The sequence below is a fragment of the Syngnathoides biaculeatus genome, chromosome 16 (genome assembly GCF_019802595.1).
Source record: "Syngnathoides biaculeatus isolate LvHL_M chromosome 16, ASM1980259v1, whole genome shotgun sequence".
NCBI lineage: Eukaryota > Metazoa > Chordata > Actinopteri > Syngnathiformes > Syngnathidae > Syngnathoides > Syngnathoides biaculeatus.
The window spans coordinates 6,364,871-6,385,178 of NC_084655.1; the positions used below are offsets into that span (position 1 = coordinate 6,364,871).

Here is a 20,308-nt window from a genome sequence, read left to right on the forward strand (position 1 = left end):
AACTACCAGTGAGCTAAAATTCTGGGCCACTGCCACAGCTCACCACTAGCAACACTCAGAATCTCCGATGTTCTTCCGCGTTTACTGGATTAAATCCTCAGCCATGATTTCACAGCACTGTGAAACTGTACTTCCCGACAGTTGGAGAGCTTTTATCGAAGGTAATATTTTTGTCTGACTATTAAAGTCCCGGAACAATGCATCAGCTGCGTCAACAATTTCCTTTTTTACCATCTCTGCTCCTTGGAAGGACTTTGTTCTTAACGATGACAAAACGATGCTTCGGTGGCGGCTTTCGCTTTTGAAGTACGTGTGAAAGATAACTACCGTCTGGACAACGGGATTTTCAGTACCTTCACCTTTCTCTTTCTCAGCTCGTTTTTTTTTGGCAGTAAGTCAGTGTCATATTTTCCATGTACAGCTCTAAAATGCTGCTCCACATTTCTCTTTGGTATGCAATGGCAGACTGGCAGATGAAGAATATGCATTTCCAAAATGTCATGGTGAAAAAATACTCCTCCTTTCAATCTGTATGAAAGTAGTACGTTTTCCCCATCTTACTTGGTTCAGCTCCTCCGCTCGTTTGTATACCCATTCTTAAGTTTCAGAGAAAACCCTCAGCGATAAAAATTGGAGGTAACTCACTGACTGGCTTGTTTATTCTGACATACTTAGCGCCATTGTTTGCAGATGTACATGGCCTAAATGTATGAAAAAGGCACGTCATTGATTATATATTGGATGAATATCAATCAAGCGGCGGGATGGATACTAGGCTGACGTATTTTTTTAAATTAATGTGACAAGATGTCATGTGATCTACCAATCCTACCTTTGCAGCATTGAGCACCCCTGATCTAGTAAAACATACAAATACAGCATCCTAGATGAATTTTCTTGTACAAGTACTGAGTGCAGGAACCAGAAGAACTCTGTAGTAAAATTCCACAGTCTGGTGTCCCATAGAACAATCTTGCAGACCCACCATCTGCACCATTCCAGTGTAATGTCTTTTTGAGGCATCTCAATTGAATTTAGGATAGATTAAAAAAAAGAGGAAAAAGAAGAGATTGTAAAACCTTCCTAGTAGAATTTTGCATAAAACATTATAGTGAACACACTGATATGTGAAGTTTTTTGTTGATTTGTTTTTGCAGTCAAAGTGAACCGGCGGGGTCCATCAAGCCTTCATGGGCCCCTCATTTCAGTCCGCGTGATACGGCCCTGACATCCCTGGGCCGAGCCTCTTCTCTGCACAACTTTCAGTCAGGGAGGTGCAGGCAGCGGGCTGAGGTGCTGCGCTGTGATTGGCCGAGTGCGGGCGAGAGTGCGATGCGGATTGGAGGATGTCGGGGGACTGGGATGAAGACCTGTGCAAGAAGGCACTGATGCTGATGGAGGAGCTGTGCTTAAACTCGCCTCACGGGTACAGCCAGAGTGAACTCTGCCAGGAGTTCAGCTACCTCCTCAGGGGACGCAACAGACAGCAGGACGCAGGTAAGAAAAACGGACCGGACCGGACTGAATTTTACAGATTTATTGTCGTAGTGCAACTGTTACAAACGTGAAAGAGTCCTGAAATGTGGAATGTTATTTGTCTGATTTTTTTTTTAGGACACTTTACAAGGAATACACTGAGAAATCTGAATGAAATCATACAAGCATTGACAATTAAAGTGCAACTTGTGCTACCAATGGTACCAAATGTGTGCGAAAAATTGGATGTTCTGTGTTTTATATTTTCCAGCTCTTTACACGTAATGTGCTCGGAAATGTGTACATTCTTGATGCACCGCAAAAAAAAAAAAAAAAAAAAAAAAAAAAAACGGAAAAATTATGGCATAAATCTCTGGCTAAAAATGTTGACCATACCAAACTGAACCGAACCGGACTACTCGATAGAAACGAGTGATGAGATACTGTGCCATGCCCTAAAGAGAGCTAAAGATAGCAGACATCCCAGGAATCTTGCTGAACTGAAATGGTTTTGAAAAGAGGAATGGTCAAAAATACATCCTGATCGTTGTGCATGTCTCAAGTACAATTTGATGTACTTGCACAAGTCATATCAATGAAAAAGTACGAAAAGTGGGCCATTAGGTGTCTTGTTATCCTAGAAATATCCGACTGCACCATTCCAAAGTGAAGTGAACCGTATCATGTTGTGTCCTGACTGCTGTCTATGGAATGACACAAATTGAAGGAAGCTGAGGACATTTGCCATTCAGTGTTTGTTCAGTATTATCTGCATCGAGTGCAAACATGAGCGCGTCTGACATTAAAAAGATGCGTAAACATGCGCAGGCATGAAATATTCATATGCAGATCTCATTTGTTTTATGAGCCCCCTAAGAGTCTGGAAAGCAGAGGTCTTTTGATTTTTGGCTATGATGGACTCTGCGCTCATCGTCGCTCGTTCCAGAGTCGTGCGCTCTAATGCAGATTAGCACCACTTCCGCATAGATTAACCCAGATCTTTCGCCTCTTCGTGAGATTTGTGAACAAAATGTCACAGTGTGGCTCAAGGCGACTGTGTCGGAGGCGACGGCCTCTGAGGGATGGGGAAGGGCCGGAGAAAGCTGCCTGGAAAAGGCTTTGAGGCTTTGACGCGCACACATTCCCAGAGCACTTGCAAATGGGTGTGATTGACAGAAGTGTCAGAGCAGTGTCGCGCCAGAGACAGCACTCTCCCCCCCAACGTACTCATCACCATGCTTCAATTTTTTGTTTTTTTGTTTTTTTGTCTTTGGTGATTGTTGGTGGTTTATTTTCGTCTTTACACTTTGTCTCAAATTAAAAAAAAATGTATTTAACCTCTTTTTCACAAAAGGGCCCGGGCCAGATGTCATCAGCATGTCATGAGAGCAGATTTTCAATTTCTTTTTTTGTCTGCACTATGTACTGGAATGGGAGTTGAACATCTGCTGCATGCATAACCAGTAAATTAAAAAAAAAATACTAGAGAATACCTTTTATTGATGACATGTTTTGAAACGTGTTTGTGTGTGTGGGCCGAAACACACCAAAATAAAGGTAAGGGGCCGAGAAGTGCAAAACACAAAAACTACTTTTCGTCAATGCAATCCAAAAAGACGTACAAATCATGGTGTCTCAGGAAGAAGGTGGGACATCCCGATAGTCCCCACACACTCTTTAACTCTCATTCGAGCATTAGCCCCCCCAGAATCAATAAATGAACCTTTCTCATCGTCTTCACTGGCTTCAGGCCAGAAATCATCACCAACTTATTTTTGTTCGTCTCTCATTCACACCCACTTGCATCGACGTCCTCGGGACGAATAACACTCTCCATACCTGTATTAGTGTACCGAGAGTCATAATATTTTAAAATTTTTTTCCAAAGGTTTTCATTTGGCTCCCCTCCAAGGTGGAAAAGTGGATCCCCAAATCCACTGCCCACTCCATCCCCCTTTTGCACACGATTTCCCCTTTCTTGGGGGTAAATCTGAAAAAGCCTTCTCTCATCTGTTCCCATCCCCCCTTCTTTGCAGGCATATCACTGAGGAACAAGTGCTGATTAATGACATACACAGACTGATGAATAATTCACAGGCGGGAGGGCAGGCAGGCAGGCAGGCAGGCAGGCCGGCAGGCAGGCAGAGCGCATCATGGGAAAACCGCCAGCAACCACCCAGCGTTTTCCAGACATTTTTCAGGCCCACAATTCCGCCGTTGAGTGATTGAAGGTATTGGGCCTAAGAAAAGATGACCTTGAGAAAGAAACATTTTCTAATTTGTTTGATAACTTGAATCATGTGATTTCCCCCCAGACAATTAGGAATTCACAGGTTCATGCTTCGGGCTGGTTTGCTTCAGATGGAACTGGGGAGAGAACGATAAACAGTCCCAAATAGGAGTCAGTGTTAGTACTAAATCTTCAGACTTCTGCTAGAAACCAAAAAGAAAAACCTACTAAAATATCCGAAGTTTATTTTGGGGTTAATCAGAATTATTTCAAGTGGTGGGAGGTGGGCCCTGATTCCTGAAACACGAGTTTAAACGTGATTGGTTAATTCTCAGCACGGTGGTTCAGCTGGTAAAGCGTTGGCCTCACAGTTTTGAGCACCCGGGTTCGAACCCGGACCCGACTGTGCGTAGTTTGCATGTTCTCCCCGTGCCTGCGTGGGGTTTCTCCAGGCACTCCGGTTTCCTCCCTCATCCCAAAAACTTGCAACATTAATTGGACATTCTAAATTGCCCCTAGGTGTGATTGTGAGTGCAGCTGTTTATCTCGATGTGCCCTGCGATTGTCTGGCAACAAATTCACCCCGCCTCCTGCCCGTTGACAGCTGGGATAGGCTCCAGCACTCTCTGCGAGCCTCGTGAGGATAAGCGGCTAAGAAAATGGATGAATGGATATACAGTGATGATTAATTTGGTCATTAATTTCTAGCTGGGCTCCTTTTGTCTTTTTTCTCATCGTTTTACTTTTATATAATTTTTGTCTTGTTTTCATTGAAGATTGTTTTATTTCATGATTTTGGGGGTTTTGGTTTTGCTTGTTTTTATTTTTATCTTGTCTTACATAAATTTGGATGGATGGATGATGTTTGCTTTTGTCTTTCATTATTTACTCGTTTTTTTTTAGATTTTGTTTTGTTTTTAATTTAGTTTTAGTTGACAGTTTTTTGTCTTTGATTTTTTCATTACTGTTTTTAAACTTATTTTTGTCTTGAGTACTGATTTTCTTTGTTGATTCTTCTATCTTTCTTTATTAGTGTCTTTGATGATTGTTTTATTGTTGCATGACATCATGACTTTTTTTAATGTGGAATTGTGCCAGAGGAGAGTGAACATACTGTTGACATACTTGAACATTCAATGTTTATAAAAATGTCAAAATTTCAAGTGATATCGCAATCGATAATCATACATGTGTGCCCTGCGATTGGCTAGCAACTAGTTCAGGGTGTACCCTGCCTCCTGCCCGTTGACAGCTGGGATAGACTCCAGCACTTCTGCGACCCTTGTGATGATAAGCGGCTAAGAAAATGGATGGATAGATAATCATACACGTGTTGGTGATAAAGTTGCAGTTTTTTAAATCCGGTGCCAAACTTAAGTTGTGTCTTCCTCCCTTTCCTTTGCTTTCTAACCCGTCCTCCAGGACTCATATGAGGAGAAAGCGATGTGCGGCAGTGACATTGCACATTTTCGTTGTGTGGCTCTTCACTGTCACTCTAAGACTGTCTGACCAAGTGGAGATAAACGAGCTCTCTGACTCTCTCTTTCTCTCTCTCTCTCTCTCTCTCTTTCATTCTCTCTCGCTGGGCCTTAGAAATAAAGGACTTGTTTACAAGATCGCAGCTTAGCTTTGAAACAAAAGAAAGGAAAAGGGACAACACATAAACAAATTTTATGCTTGTATGGTATATCGTGGAAGTAATCATTTGCTGTTTTTTTTCAAATGAGGATTTGAAAATATGTCCTTGGTTAGTCAGTTGATTGGCTGATTAGTAAACTTGTTAGTCAGCTGATTGGTTGGTCAGCTGTTGGTCACTTCATTGATTAGTCAGCCAGCCAGTTGTTTTTCTTATTATGTCTATGAGTAGTCAGTTAATTGGTTAGTTCATCTGTCCCCAACTGGTTGGTAGGTTGGTCATTCATTTAGTTTTTGTTATCAGTCTGTTTATTATTTATTAAGCAAGATAGTTCTTTAGTGGGCCGCACACGACAACAGCCCCGCCTGTGTGGAGTTTTGCGTTTCTCGCCGTGTCTGTAAGGGTTTTCTCCAGGCACTCCGGTTTCCTCCCACATCCCAAAAACATGCAACATTCAATGGGGACTCTAAATTCCTCCTAGGTGTGATTGTGAGTGTGATTGTCTGTCTCCATGTGCCTTGCAATTGGCTGACAACCAGTTCTGGGTGTACCCCGCCTCCTTCCCAATAATAGCTGGGATAGGTTTCAACACTCCCGTGACCCTTGTGAGGATAAGTGACTAAGAAAATGGATGGATGGATGGATGGATGGATGGATGGATGGATGGATGGATGGATGGATGGATGGAAATCCTAGTTGTCCTTTCCTCCAGGCCAAAGTGATAAAGGAGAATCTGGATCGTGATCAGCACATAGTTCAAAATGCTACTGCACATCTGTGATGGTATGGAACTGTGTATATGGTATGGGTAACGTCCACATCTGTTCCAAAATGGCGCCCATAGAGGTGATTGCTTCAGTGATGCCCTCTCTAGCATTATCTTTGTTTTTGTCATTTTTGTCCGTTTTTGGCAACACTATGCAACCTGCTTATAGTACTTACAGTACATGACTTAAGGGCTCACCCATCAGACATTTTCTGCCAACTTTCACAAATCATTTTTCTTTGAGCTGCTTACTGGCGGATTGACTGCGTTCCTTGGTGCATGAAGGAGGCGCAGATGGCATAGAGGCAAGCAAATTGGCCTTCTGGTCAGGCTGTGACAGCGAGGATTTTCAACACTTCATCCATCGATTTACCTTGCAAATCTACATTCTCTAATGAACAAAATGGTCAGGCTTCATCTCCTCACTAAGTCCAATAAAGACTTTTCTCATTCTGTCGCCCTCTGATTCACGGAGACTTGACTTTGTGAATGGATCTCAGACAGCCCCTTACGGTTCCCCAGCTTCCAATTGCGCTGAGTGGACCGTGGCAGGAAGCTATTAGGGAAAACAAAAAGGTAGAGGAATATCCTTATCTATCAATGTAAAATTGTGTACTGATATCAACACCCAACACACACTGCAGCTTGTACTTGGAGCCACTGTTTTTGAACCGTTATTCATTTTGTTCGCCGTGCAAGTCTGCTTCATTCACACTCGCCGGTGTTTACATCCCCCCAAGGCAAACGTGAATGCCGCACTGCAAACATAAACGAACTTGAAAAACAGCACCCGGAATCACCATTCATTTTTTGGGGAAAATCTAACAAAACAGAACTCAACCACGAACTCCCGAAATACTATACAAGCAGTCCCACCAGGGAAAACAAAACTCTAGAGCACTACTGTAGTACGCTGAATGCCTTGTATCGTGCTGTTCCCCAGGCAGCTTGGAGCTTGTGTGATCATTGTTTAATTCACTTAATACCAACATTCAGGCACAAAATAAAATATGAGAAGCCTATGGTGAAACCCATAAAGAAGTGGACCAATGAAACAAAGATGAAACTTCAAGGCTATTTAGACTGCATTGATTGGAGTGTTTTTGAAATGCCAATTCGCAACTGGGATGAATATGAGAGAACTATTAAGTCCTGCATCAGCTTCTGTGAAGACGTGTGTGTACCAACAAAGACATTTTGAAACATTTAATAACAACAAGCTGTAGTTTACTACAAAACGTTGCCACTAAAGATGCCTATGGGAATGACTGTACAATCAGGTTAAAAACTAGGTGACAAAAAACAACATTGCCAAAAAACAATTGTGCAGTAAAGCTAGAAAAACAGTTTGATGCTGACAACCAGTTTGCTGCTAACAATTCATCATTAGTTTGGTGAGAATAACAATCACTAATCAACTACAACTGATCATTCTCCTAAGTGGAGAACAATAAGGACTGGTTGACGAATTGAATACCTTTACTGCAGATTTAAAAAAGAGACTTTCAAACCCCATATCCACCCAGTTGCACCAGTGACTACCATTTATGAACAGGAAGTGAAACATTTTAAATCGCAAAAGATCAACACAGCTAAATGCCAAGATAGTATGTCCCACTCCCGCTTGAAAGCTGCGTGGACGAACTCACTCCAGTGCCTTAAACGCTCCACCGTCATCCCAGTCCATAAGAAACCTACAATTGCTGAACTGAATGACAACAGACCAGTCACTCTGACATATGTGGTCATGAAGTCCTTTAAATGCATCATGCGGGACAACCTCAAGAGTGTCACAGAAACCCTGCTAGAGCCCCTGCAGTTTACTGATCAACCAAACATGACTGTGGATGACATAGTCAGCATGGGACTGGACTTCACCCAAGAACACCTTAACAGCATAGGGACATCTGCGAGTATTTTGTTCGTGGACTTCAGCTCTGCTTTGAAAATGTGTGTCACCGGGGACTTTGTTCACAAGCAACATGTAAGGACTTGGTGTGGCTGACCCCCTGTACATGGCAAACTTTATACCTGACATTTGGCAAAACACAAGTGAAAACAACTGGGTTCTTCAGAGCCGCCCCTGTCCCCAAAGCCTGACGCGCAGCCTTTGCAGAAGCAGTGACCGCTGAACGCGGCGCCTCAGCCGGTGTGACTGATTTTCGGCGCCGTGGTGGCATACAATGGAGCCGAGCCGTGCTGCTTTTAGGGGATGTTCAAAGCCGCCGCAGTACTTGTTGAACACCGTCGAGCCAGGGCACATTACTGCCGACCTGTTATTTGGAACCCACGAAGCTCTCGTCCTCTGCACCCGTACAATCCATTTTTCACAACGAACTGGGCCTCTTGCAAATTTATGAAGGCTAAATCCATTCTCCCGAGTGTTCGAGCAATGTCCAGCAATCCAATGAGCCGGCATTTTGGCTAACACGAAGGAACAACGAGCTACCTTCCCGGAGGTAAAACTAATGGAAACAAAGGAGTCCACTTTAGGGCGCCACTGTCCTTTATGTCACTTCCTGCTTTTTCTCGAAAACAAATCTGTCGAGAGGATTTTCATGGCGGGAAAATCATGTTTTGTGGTGAATAAACGCATGGGCCCATAATGGCTGACAATTTTTCATTGATAACATACTAAAAATCATCCATTCATCATGACAGGAGCCCTTTACGGATGTAGAGTAGTGGTCCCCAAGTCCACGGGGAATTTGGTACTGGGCTACATCGAAGGAAGGACCAATTTATAAGATTTATGTTGTATTGTATTTATGGATGTCATGTCTTTTGTTTTGAAAAGTGACCAACAGCTACATGTTGCAATTGACAAGTCAAGACTTTCCAGAAGGCGGCACGGTGGTTCAGCTGGTAAAGCGTTGGCCTCACAGTTCTGAGGTCCCAGGTTCAATCCCGGACCAGCCTCTGTGGAGTTTGCATGTCCTCCCTGTGCCTGTGTGGGTTTCCTCCAGGCACTCTGGTTTCCTCCCACATTCTAAAAACATGCAACATTAATTGGACACTTGAAATTGCCCATCGGTGTGATTGTGAATGTGGCTGTTTGTCTCGATGTGCCCTGCGATTGGCTGGCAACCAGTTCAGGGTGTACCCTGCCTCCTGCTCGTTGACGGCTGCGATAGGCTCCAGCATTCCCCGCGGCCCTCGTGAGCATAAGTGGCGAAGAAAATGGATGGAAGACTACAGAATGTTGCAGAGGTTCCGTTTCGACTCCCAGCCAATTTGCTCATGGTGGGTGCCAACCTCAAAGAATGAATCATTTTATAAACTGATTCAGTTCATTCAGTTCAATGAAGAGATTTGTTTTTTTTAACAAACAAAACAACATTAGACTACAAGTCGTTCGCATGATACATTAATAAAAGTAAAGACACAAACGAGTAAAAACCAAATGTCCTCAGAGAGGTTTTTATCAAAAGGAAAAAGGCCATCTGAGAGGCCAGAAAAAGAGCCTATGACCTCAAAGAAAATAAAGGCTTCTTTCTTCTATTTCAGGTTATAGTGAGTTGTATATTTCATGCATTTATCATTCTTTTTAAGCTGATCATGTCAATTTATTTTTGCTGTATATATATGCCACACATTAGAAGCCAGTTTGTGGAAAAAAAAATAAATCCCTTTTCTAAACTAGTTGGGGACCACTGAGGTAGAAGGAAGATGTGTATAATTGGGATAAAAGAAGGTATGGAGAGCAGCAGAGAGGGCAGTGGGCTGTGTCTATCAATGCTACTACTGGAGCTACTACAACTTGACTTTTCACCAACCCAAGACCGGGCTCATCGCACTCTAAAATCACTGCCCAGGAATAGAGGCCTCCTGAGAGTCATAATACTAATGTAGGTGTTTGTACATACATTTTCCATGTTTTTTTTTGTTGACCTATATGATAAGGTTTTGGGAATCAACACTGTACACACATTATTAAGACGAGATACAGGTCACTATTACAGAAAATGATGCATCCTAGCTGTGTGATGTTTGGGAAGTCTATAGCCTGAGAAGGGTTGCGTCAGGAAGGGCATCCGGCGTAAAAATTGTGCCAAACATATATGTGCGTTCATCTGAGATGACACGCTGTGGCGACCCCGAAAGGGACAAGCCGAAAGAAACTTTATAGCTCTAAGATGAACTGAAATGTCTGGAGCAAAGGAGGGGGAGTAAGGGACAAAAAAATACATATATAATAAATATACCTCACTGTTGTATGGTCGGTCACTTTTTAGTACATTGATGATCCTATTTGGGATTTCGGCTACAGTTGTATGCTTGTTTCATTGACATATTAGGACTAAGGGATGCGATCTCTTGAGAATTTGTAGATCAAGACTGTTTTTTTTATTCAGAAGGAGCGGATGTTTTTTTTTTGTTTGTCTTTGTTTTTGGGCCGTTTTTGTTTTGTATTTTTTGCGTTCCTCATCTACAATTGCCTGGCAACCAGTTTAGGGTGCACCCCACTGCCTGCCCGAAGATGATTGGGATGGGCACCTGCACTCCCACGACCCTTGTGAGGATAAGTGGCTCAGAAAATGGATGGATGGAAGCTTTCCTCCTTTTTTGAACACATAACTTTGATATTGGAAAATATGTCTGACACACAAAATGTTATTACATTCCATTTTCTCTGCTGGAATAGTAAGGGATCCACAACCCAGTGAAATGCAATATGTTTTTTCCACATCTAAAATCTCTGAATGCTGATGTTATATTTCATCAGGAAACACCTCAAATTGACTGTAAAGGCAAAATTAAAGAGGGCTTGGGTAGGAAAAACATTTTCTGTAAAAATGAATGCAGAACTTGAGGCAGAGCCATCTTTGTTAGAAAGGCCTCCGATTTGGGGCTGCTCACGTCGTGGCTGACCACAGGACGAGCTATTTAATTGTGACACTCGGCCTTTATGGTGGGCTTTAGGAAATGTTTACGGACTAAATTGAGATTACTCCAAATCAGTCTGGAACGGATTACAATCGCTCACGAATTACAAGCAATGCTCCCCCCAGTAGATAACAATAGCGAACTAGCTGACGACCTATATAGCTTTTATTGCAGATTTGAAAAGGACACATTCATTCCACACACCCGCCAAGCCGCACCACCGCCCACTCCACTGTTTAACATCCATGAAAGGGATGTGAGGCATATCTTCAAACAACATAAGATCAACAAAGCGCCGGGCCCTGACCTTGCATCCACATCCTGCCTCAAAGTCTTCGCAGACCAACTTGCTCCTGTCTTCACAAAGATCTTTAACAGGTCTCTAGAACCTTGTGAAATACCAACCTGCTTCAAACTCTCCACCATCATACTGGTCCCAAAAAAAAGCAGCAGTCTCAAGTCTTAATGACTAGAGGCCTGTTGCCTTGACGTCTGTGATCGTGAAGTCCTTTGAAGGCCTTGTGCTGGACTACCTCAAGTGTGTCACATGTCCCCAGCTGGACCCACTTTAGTCTGCCTATCGGGCTAACAGGTCTGCGGATGATGCTGTCAACATGGGTCTGCACTTCATCCTTGAACATCTCAACAGCGAGGGAACATCTGCGAGGATCCTGTTCGTGGACTTCAGCTCAGCGTTTAATACCATCATCCCTGAAATCCTCTCCTCCAAACTTCTGAACTTCTGAAGTTCAGAGATGACACCACAGTCATCGGCCTCATCAAAGATGGTGACGAGCCTGTATTGACAGGAAGTGGCGAAACTGGAGCTTTGGTGTGGCCAACACAACCTGGCGTTGAACACTCTAAAGATTCTAGAAATTATTTTTAATTTCAGGAGGGATCCTTCACCACAGTTGCCCCTCACGTTGTCCAACTGTCTTGTGTCAACTGTCAGGTCTTGGGAATTACACTCTCACAGAACCAGAAGAGGGAGACGAACATCAACTACATCCTCAAAAAAGCCCAGCAAAGGATACACTTCTTGCGGCTTCTGAGGAAGCACGGCCTGTCACGCGAGCTGCTGAGACAGTTCTACACAGCGGTCATCCAATCGGTATCTCCATCACAGTCAGGTTTGGGGCTGCCACAAAAAAAGGACAAACTCCGACTGCAACGGACAATCAAAACCGCTGAAAGGATTTTTGGCACCACCCTACCCACACTTGAACACTTGGATGTCCCTTGAACTAGGTCCAAAGTGGGCAGGATCCTTTTGGACCCTCCACATCCTGATCACCAGCTCTTCCAACTCCTTCCGTCGGGTAGGCACTACCGATCAATGCAAATCAAAACTAGCTCGCATTCAAACAGTTGTTTCCCTCTTGCAATGGAGGTTACTTTCGGCTTGTCCCTTTCGTGGTCGCCACAGCGTGTCATCTCAGATGAACGCAAAAAATACTATTTTCTGCCTTGCACCGTTTTCGGGACACACCCTCACATCCTGGTGGTCTAATCAGTATTCGTATTAGTGATATATACTGTAGAGTATCGCTCGAGTCGTCATGAGTCTTAACTTTAAACTGCTCCGTTTGCACAGTTGTCATTGCATTGGTCTATAACGGGAAGTGTGAACCAGTAAGGGCACTTTGTGTAACCTTAACATAATGAAGGGAGTTGACGCACTCTTCACTGCTCCAAATGCTAGAAGACTGCATTGTGCACTACTGTGACTCTTATAAGGAATAGTTCCTATTAACTGAATGTCTCTTGTTCTTTGGTCTTATTAGTTTTTTGTTCCTTGTTCTGAATGGAGGTTGGCATCGACTGCTGGAGACAAATTCCTTCTGCTTTTTTAAATACTCGGCCATTAAAGCTGATTCAGATTCTGATTCTGATGACACGTCTACGTTTACAATACTGATGGGAGACCACAATATTCCCAAATTTATAATACTGTAGCCGCTAACTGTTAAACATGTGGCCACAGCCCAGGCTTGAGAGGCCATGTTTTGGGCTTGGGCCTCTCTTGATAAATATTGGGAACAAAAATTTAAAGCATTTAGTAACATTTGTAAGAAAAAATTAGCATCCAATCTCCACACAGCCATTTTTGTTGTGGTTCCTCCCAACAATGACCTTACAAATTGGCAGACAAGTGCTGTGACGTTTGGCTCCCTGCTGGCCTGCAGAAATGTCCAATTCAATTGGAAGTCAAACAAAGACCCATCTTTCTTACAGTGGTTGAAAGAGATGCTTTCCTTTCTGCCTCTAGAAAGATGTCGATACGATGCAGAAAACAAGAAAGTAATGCAGAACTGGGGCCCCTTTATGGAGTTTGTTCAAGGGTTCCCTTTTCACTGATGACTCGACCTAGCTATTCGTAACCATATGGTTTTAAGATGAAGAATGACAAATTGCTCACCACTCAAATTTGTAGAGATGGGAAGGATGACCCTGTCTTTCATTTCTAATAAAAGCATTTATTTATCCATCCATTTATTTCCTCCATCACTTATGCTCATGAGGGTCGCGAGCGTTCTGGAGCCAATCCCTACTATCTTCGTGCAAGAGGTGGGGTACACCCTGAACTGGCCACAAGCCAATCGCAGGACACATAAAAACAAACAACTATTCATATGTATATTCACACCTACGGGCAATTTAGGGTCTTCATTCAACCTATGTCTTTGGGATGAGGGAGGAAACCGGAGTACCCGGAGAAAATTCACACATGCACAGGGAGAACATACAGACTTCACACAGGTGGGCCTGGGATTTAAACCCTGGTTCTCCAAACTGTGAGGCAGATGTTTGTTCATTTATTTGTTTGTTTGTTTATGTTTTTCTATGTTTCAGTATACTGTATATTATGGATTCAATTTCTTATTGGTTGAGCCTAGGAGGGAAGGGTGTAGCTGTATAATATTTACCTTTATAAACAACTGTTCAATGTCTGGAACTGGAAAATTTGTAAATAAAAGTTAAGAAAATGTGCGGCTGACTTTGAAGCGAATAATATAACAATGGAAGCCGTGAACTGTTGAGCAATTGAAGTTGTACATCAAGCAAGAATGGGAACGAATTTCAACAAAAAAACTTCAACAATTTGTGTCCTCTATTGCCCAACACTGACTGAGTGATGGTAAAAGGAAAGCCATGCCCCTGTCCCAGATTTTTGGGAATGTGTTGGAGGCTTCAAATTCACCAGGAGTGAATATTTACTTTGTTCATAATACGTTGATTTGAACCTTTCAGCCAGTTTGTTTATTATTTAGTTTGCCAAGTTATTGTTTGTTAGTACGTTTGTTCCTTCAATATTTACTGTAATGACTGTGCTAATCATTTAGGTCATTAGTGAACAGGTTTATCAGCTGGGTGTTTTGTGGGAAGAGGAAGAAGTCTGTTCTACGGAACGTGTCAATGACATGGTAGGTCTTGTTTTACTAAATTCATCTGTGTGGTCATTTTCAGAGATTTCCGTGAGCCTACTGTCGGTGATCGTGACGTTCTGCGGCATTGTTCTGCTGTCGGTGTCGCTCTTCGTGTCATGGAAGCTGTGCTGGCTGCCTTGGCGGGACAAGGAGGGCGGCGGCTTGAGCCTGACATCAGGGCTGCTCCCAGGCAGCATGGGAGGCCTGGGCGGCGCCCCCGGCTCCTCCTTCTTGCCACCGCTGCTGCAGAGGAAGGAGGGCCAGTCTTCATCGTCGCTCTACCCATCACTGGGCCAGCAGGGGCAGCACCACCCGCACTTCTCCGACCTGGTGGGGCTGGAGAGGGGCGACGGCGGCAGTGGTGTTGGCAGCGTGGTGGGCGCCACACATGAGACCCAGGAGCACTCCTACCTGGACATGGACTCATACCCCAACAATGCTGGTGAGGCTTCCACCATTTTGTTAGGTAAAATTCAAGGGAGTTTTCTTGTTGAGGAAAAGGTGAAATTGAAGAAGCGATAATATCTATCCATCCATTTTCCGCCGCTTATCCTCACAAGGGTCGTGGGAGCCTGTCCCAACTATAATCAAATGAGAGGCAGGGAATACTCTGGACTTTTCGCCAGCCAATTGTAGGGCACACATAAACAAACAACCATTTGCGCTCACATTCACACCTATGGGCATTTTTTGGGGGATGTCGGAGTGAACCGGAGTACCCACACAAAACACACTGGCATGGTGAGAACATGCAAACCCCACACAGGGATTTGAACCCTGGTCCTCAGGACTGTGAGGCAGTTGTCCACCGTTCCACCCAATCTCTGTATTAGGTGTTTCTAAAAAACAAGAAATAAAGCTATTGTTCGTTTAAAAACATACAATTTTAGTCTAAAAATGTACTCTGTAACATCAGCCTATCCATCCATCCATTTTCTTAGCTGCTTATCCCCACAAGGGTGACGGGAGTGCTGGAGCCTGTCCCAGCTATCAACAGGCAGGAGGCGGGGTACACCCTGAACTGGTTGCCAGCCAATTCCAATGGAGAAAAGCATTAGTAACCTCCAAATTGTCACGTCCCATCGGAACGGGAGTAGGACCCAAATGCAGGACTCGGACGATGCAAGGTAGTTCAGGGAGAAACGTTTATTATATGCCGAGTTCGGGGATTGAGCAGGCAGTCAGGTGCAGCAACCATAGTTGGGACGTCGGGCGAAGAGAGCAGGGAGGAGTCGGTACACGGGAGAACGTATCACAGCTGCGACGGACTCGCTGCTGACGCAGGTTCACGTGGCAGAAGTATCAAAGGGGTCAAGCTTACGGGGGTTGGTCGGAGAACAGGCGAAGGTCGGTACACACAGGTTGTCGATCAGGGATACCGGAACACTCGAACGGGACATGAAGCTCAACGAACTGCCGTTGGCCAGTCGTCATCGGGGGTCATATATATACACAGCATAATCAGGCTGCATGAGGCGCAGGTGTGCGCCTACCAATCAGCGCAACCGCACTGGAGCGGCAGGATCATGACAGTACCCCACCCTCAAAGGCACGGCTCCCAGACGTGCCTAAACGAAAGAAATAGACAATAATTAACACAGGCAGGGGTGGGCGGAAGGGGGGTCCAGAGGAGGGCACGCCCCCCCCGAACCCCAGTCTGGTGGCCATCCAGGCCACCAAACGCAAGGCGTCCGGGTGGACAGGTCAGGAGGACGACCCGGATGCCAAGCACCAGGGTCCCCACGGGGCGATTCGGGAGGACGACCTCTGTGAGGAACCAAACGACGAAGCAGGAACCAGGCCGAGGCAGGCAACTGCTCCGGACGAGAACCTCCCACGCCGTGGTTGCGAGATGAACAGGGCCTGGTCGCCACCGAGGCTTGGTCAGGAGGCAGCCGTGTATTGGTCACCAACGAGGCCAGGTCCTGAAGCGGCTGGGAGCCTTCAGGAGCGAAGAGGGTGATGGAGAGAAGGACCAGCTCCTCCTGGACAGGAACGTGAGAAGGCGGCGACACCATCGCCATCACCAGCTCCTCCTGGACAGGAACGTGAGAAGACGGCGACACCATCGCCATCACCACCTCCTCCTGGACAGCAACTTGAGAAGGCGGTGACACCATCACCACCTCCTCCTGGACAGCAACGTGAGAAGGCGGCGACACCATCGCCATCACCACCTCCTCCTGGACAGCAACGTGAGAAGGCGGCGACACCATCACCATCAGCACCTCCTCCTGGACAGCAACGTGAGAAGGCGGCGACACCATCGCCATCACCACCTCCTCCTGGACAGCAACGTGAAAAGGCGGCGGCACCATCGCCATCGCCACCTCCTGGACAACAACGTGAGAAGGTGGTGGCACCATCGCCACCTCCTGGACGGGAACACAAGTACGTGCCCGTCGACGTCGGAGCAGGAACAGGGCACGACCGCAGACCGGTCGCCGACAGAGCAAGAACGGGGAGCGACCGCGGACCGGTCGCCATTGGTACTCCAGCGCATGGACGAGAAGCGGCTGTGGAGACGTCGCCACCTCCTGGACAGCAACGTGAGGCAGCATCGGGTCGGTCCCCACTGCCACGTGAGCTTGCAGTGCATCCGTTGAAACAGCAACGTGGGCGTGGCGCGGTGGCGAATCCGTTCCAGGGCAACGTGAATGAGAGTCGGCAGAGAGTCAGTCGAAACAGACACGTGGGCGTGTCTCGGAAGCGGGTTAGTTCCAACTGCCACGTGAGCTCTGCTCGGAACAGCCAAAACCTCGACGTGGGAATGGCGAGGAGGCGGGTCAGTTTCCACAGCTACGTGCGCTTGGCGAGGTGGCGAGTCCGTTCCCACTGCGACGTGCACTTGGCAAGGTGGCGAGTCCGTTCCCACTACAGCGTGTGCTTGGCGAGGGGGCGGGTCAGTTCCAACTGCCACGTGAACCTGCGTCAGCAGCGAGTCCGTCGCGGTTGTGACGTCAGCGTAGTTCGGCTGGTTCGCCAATCCTTGCCGGACCTGAGCCGTGAGAGCTGCCAATTCGGCGCTCTGCCGCTCTATCTCCGCCCACATTTCGCGGCGGAACACCTCGTGATTTGGCGGCTCCTCCTCCCTCTGGGCTGGAAGCTTCGCCACCAGCTGCAGGTCTGCCGGTTTAGCCGTTGCCGGCGAGGAGTGGGAGGACGGTGTCTTAGTTGCCGCGCAGTGGGAGGTACAAGGGAGCGCCTGACCTGGACGTCTCCTCTGGCCGCCACGCGGAGGTCCCGGGTAGATGGCCAAGCGTGTTCCCTCAAACGGATTGGTGTACTTGTACCCACCGGGAGAAGACGCTCGGATGCTGGAAACTCGGGGAGGTGAAACAAACTGACTGGGATGAACGATCGGACGAGCAGATTCATAATCAGAATAATCAGAGTCGTACTCCGGCAGCCGGTCAAACAAATCACGGTCCTCCTCATATTCCGAAAAGTCAGAGTCCAGAAGAATATGAGGAGCCGGACAGGTCGTGTTCAGGACGTATTCATACCTCGCTGGCGGAGCGTAAGACGCGGAAGCGGAGGACGTCAAGGAGCCTACCCGGATCGGACAGGCTTGGTCCTCCTGCAGACGGTCTACCTTGCGTCGGTCCCGGCGACGCCGGGTCTTTCCTGCTGGGTCCTGTTTTGGCCAGTTCGTTCTGTCACGTCCCATCGGAACGGGAGTAGGACCCTAATGCAGGACTCGGACGATGCAAGGTAGTTCAGGGAGAAACGTTTATTATATGTCGAGGTCGGGGATCGAGCAGGCAGTCAGGTGCAGCAGCGGTAGTTGGGACGTCGGGCGAAGAGAGCAGGTGAGCGGGCAGGCAGGAATCGGTACACGGGAGAACTATCAAAGCAGGCAGAAGTGTCAAAGGGGTCAGGCTTATGGGGTTGGTCGGAGAACAGGCGAAGGTCGGTACACACAGGTTGTCGATCAGGGATACGGGAGCACTCGAACGGGACATGAAGCTCAACGAACTGGCGCTGGCCAGTCGTCATCGGGGGTTATATAAATACACAGCATAATCAGGCTGCATGAGGTGCAGGTGTGCACCGCCCAATCAGCGCAACCACGCGGACACCCGCACAGCCCGGGCTGGAGCGGCAGGATCATGTACATTTATTTCTTTAGGAAAACGTATGTAAATTTTTTTTCAAATAAATGAAAAGTTTTCAAGTTTAAGTTGTGAAATCGTTTTTCATGAATTTTCTTTTTTTAAAAAAAGTAATTCCTGGGCAGAACGGTGGAACTGCTGTAAAGCATTAGCCTCACAGTTCAGAGGACTGGGAATCAAATCCCAGCTTCCACCTACGTGGAGTTTTCATGTTCTTCCCATGCCTGTGTGTTTTTTTTTCTGGGTACTCCGGTTTCCTCCTGTATCCCTAAAACATGCAACATTAATTGGAGTCTCTAAATTGCTCCTAGGTGTGATTGTGAGTGAGACTGTTGTTTGTCTGTATGTGCCCTGCGATTGGCTGGCGACTAGTTCAGAGGGTTCCCCGCCTCATGCCCGTTGACAGCTGGGATTGGCTCCAGCACTTCTGCGACCCTTGTGAGAATAAGAGGCTAAGAAAATGGATGCATTAAAAGTCAGTGAAGCCACAAACAGCAAGCTGACAACTGAAACAACTTTATATACATATATAAACACACACACACACACACACACGCACGCACACACACACAAATAAAACACCCTCCAAAGTCGCAAGTTTTGTTGCATTTAATGCAACTGTATTGCTCGTATCGACGTTTTCAGTTCTGTGTCCATCATCATATTTTTCTTGGGTGTGGAGTGCGCTGTCCCTAAAGAATTGTCCTTTGAATGTACTGTACCGAACTATGTAAAGTGTGCGTGTACTATAAATAGCGCACACTGCACTGCTGTTGCCAGTGTTGTGGAGGGAGGGACTGCACATGATGCTCCGTCTAGCCCCCTTAAATGATAACCAATCGGGATGTCTTGATGTCTTCATGGTGACCCACTTGTTTATCCGTCGTGTTTCACGTCGACATCGAAACCGGGTCTGGCATGGTTGATGGCATCGATGACTCCCAGTGGACATAACTAACATCACTCCCAGTCAGTAGATGACAAATAGATGATTGGTTTGAACGCTTGCCTTACAGTTTTGAGATTCTATGATCGAATCAGAAGAACAAAAAGACGGAAAAAAATCCCTGCTTTTGCTGGAAGTAATTAATGCTTCAGTCTTTTCCTTATTATGTGTGTTTTTTTTGTTTTTGTTTTTCCTCTTTTTTTCTCAACCGGAACTTTCAGGGACCCTGAAGCTGAGCCAAACATCTCCCGATGTCCCCAACTCGGAAGGCGGCGCCCACCCCCACAAGGATCTGCCCAATGCCGTATCCCAGCAGCAGGTCACGGCTCGGTCAGTTTGCTTCCAATTACAGGGAAACTGTCAATGACATCACCAATAAACTCATCGATTGACATCATTTTATGACTTCATAAAGATTCACGGCCAAGTCAGCATGCATCATGAAATGGAGACCCAAAAGAGGCCAACCCATTTCACACTAACGACACTTCTTCTGATGTTGAATTTATTCATTCTGCTAAATCACATATGCGTGTGTGTATATAGATTATATATATAGAGAGATTTTTGTTGTGTTTTTTGTCAATGTTTTTTTTCCCGTTTATTCATGTATACTGTTTTTTGTTATGATAAAATATTTATTGAAGAAATGCAACTTTTATTTGCAGGATTATGACTTTTCTGAAAAAAATGCGACCATTCCAGTAAAATTGGATAATAATTTTGAAAGTAAAAAAGCATTCTTTTTTTAAAAGCCAATATTTTAAAAAATAGGTATTGAAACTTTTTTCCTTAAAAACATAACTGTAGGTTACTTTCAC

The 20,308-nt window shown here is 45.7% G+C and overlaps 1 protein-coding gene across 5 annotated transcripts in view; it reads left to right on the top strand.

The window, feature by feature from the left end:
• The window catches only part of syt3 (synaptotagmin III), a 54,726-nt gene that overhangs the window by 11,968 nt on the left and 22,450 nt on the right, over nt 1-20,308 (top strand). For all 5 annotated transcript variants that reach the window (XM_061846299.1, XM_061846298.1, XM_061846296.1 and 2 more), the window contains 3 exons: nt 1,158-1,497; nt 14,467-14,868; nt 19,709-19,817. In XM_061846299.1, coding sequence (XP_061702283.1) covers nt 1,347-1,497; nt 14,467-14,868; nt 19,709-19,817 — 662 coding nt within the window. In that variant the 5' untranslated portion in view covers nt 1,158-1,346. The remainder of the gene's footprint in view (nt 1-1,157; nt 1,498-14,466; nt 14,869-19,708; nt 19,818-20,308) is intronic.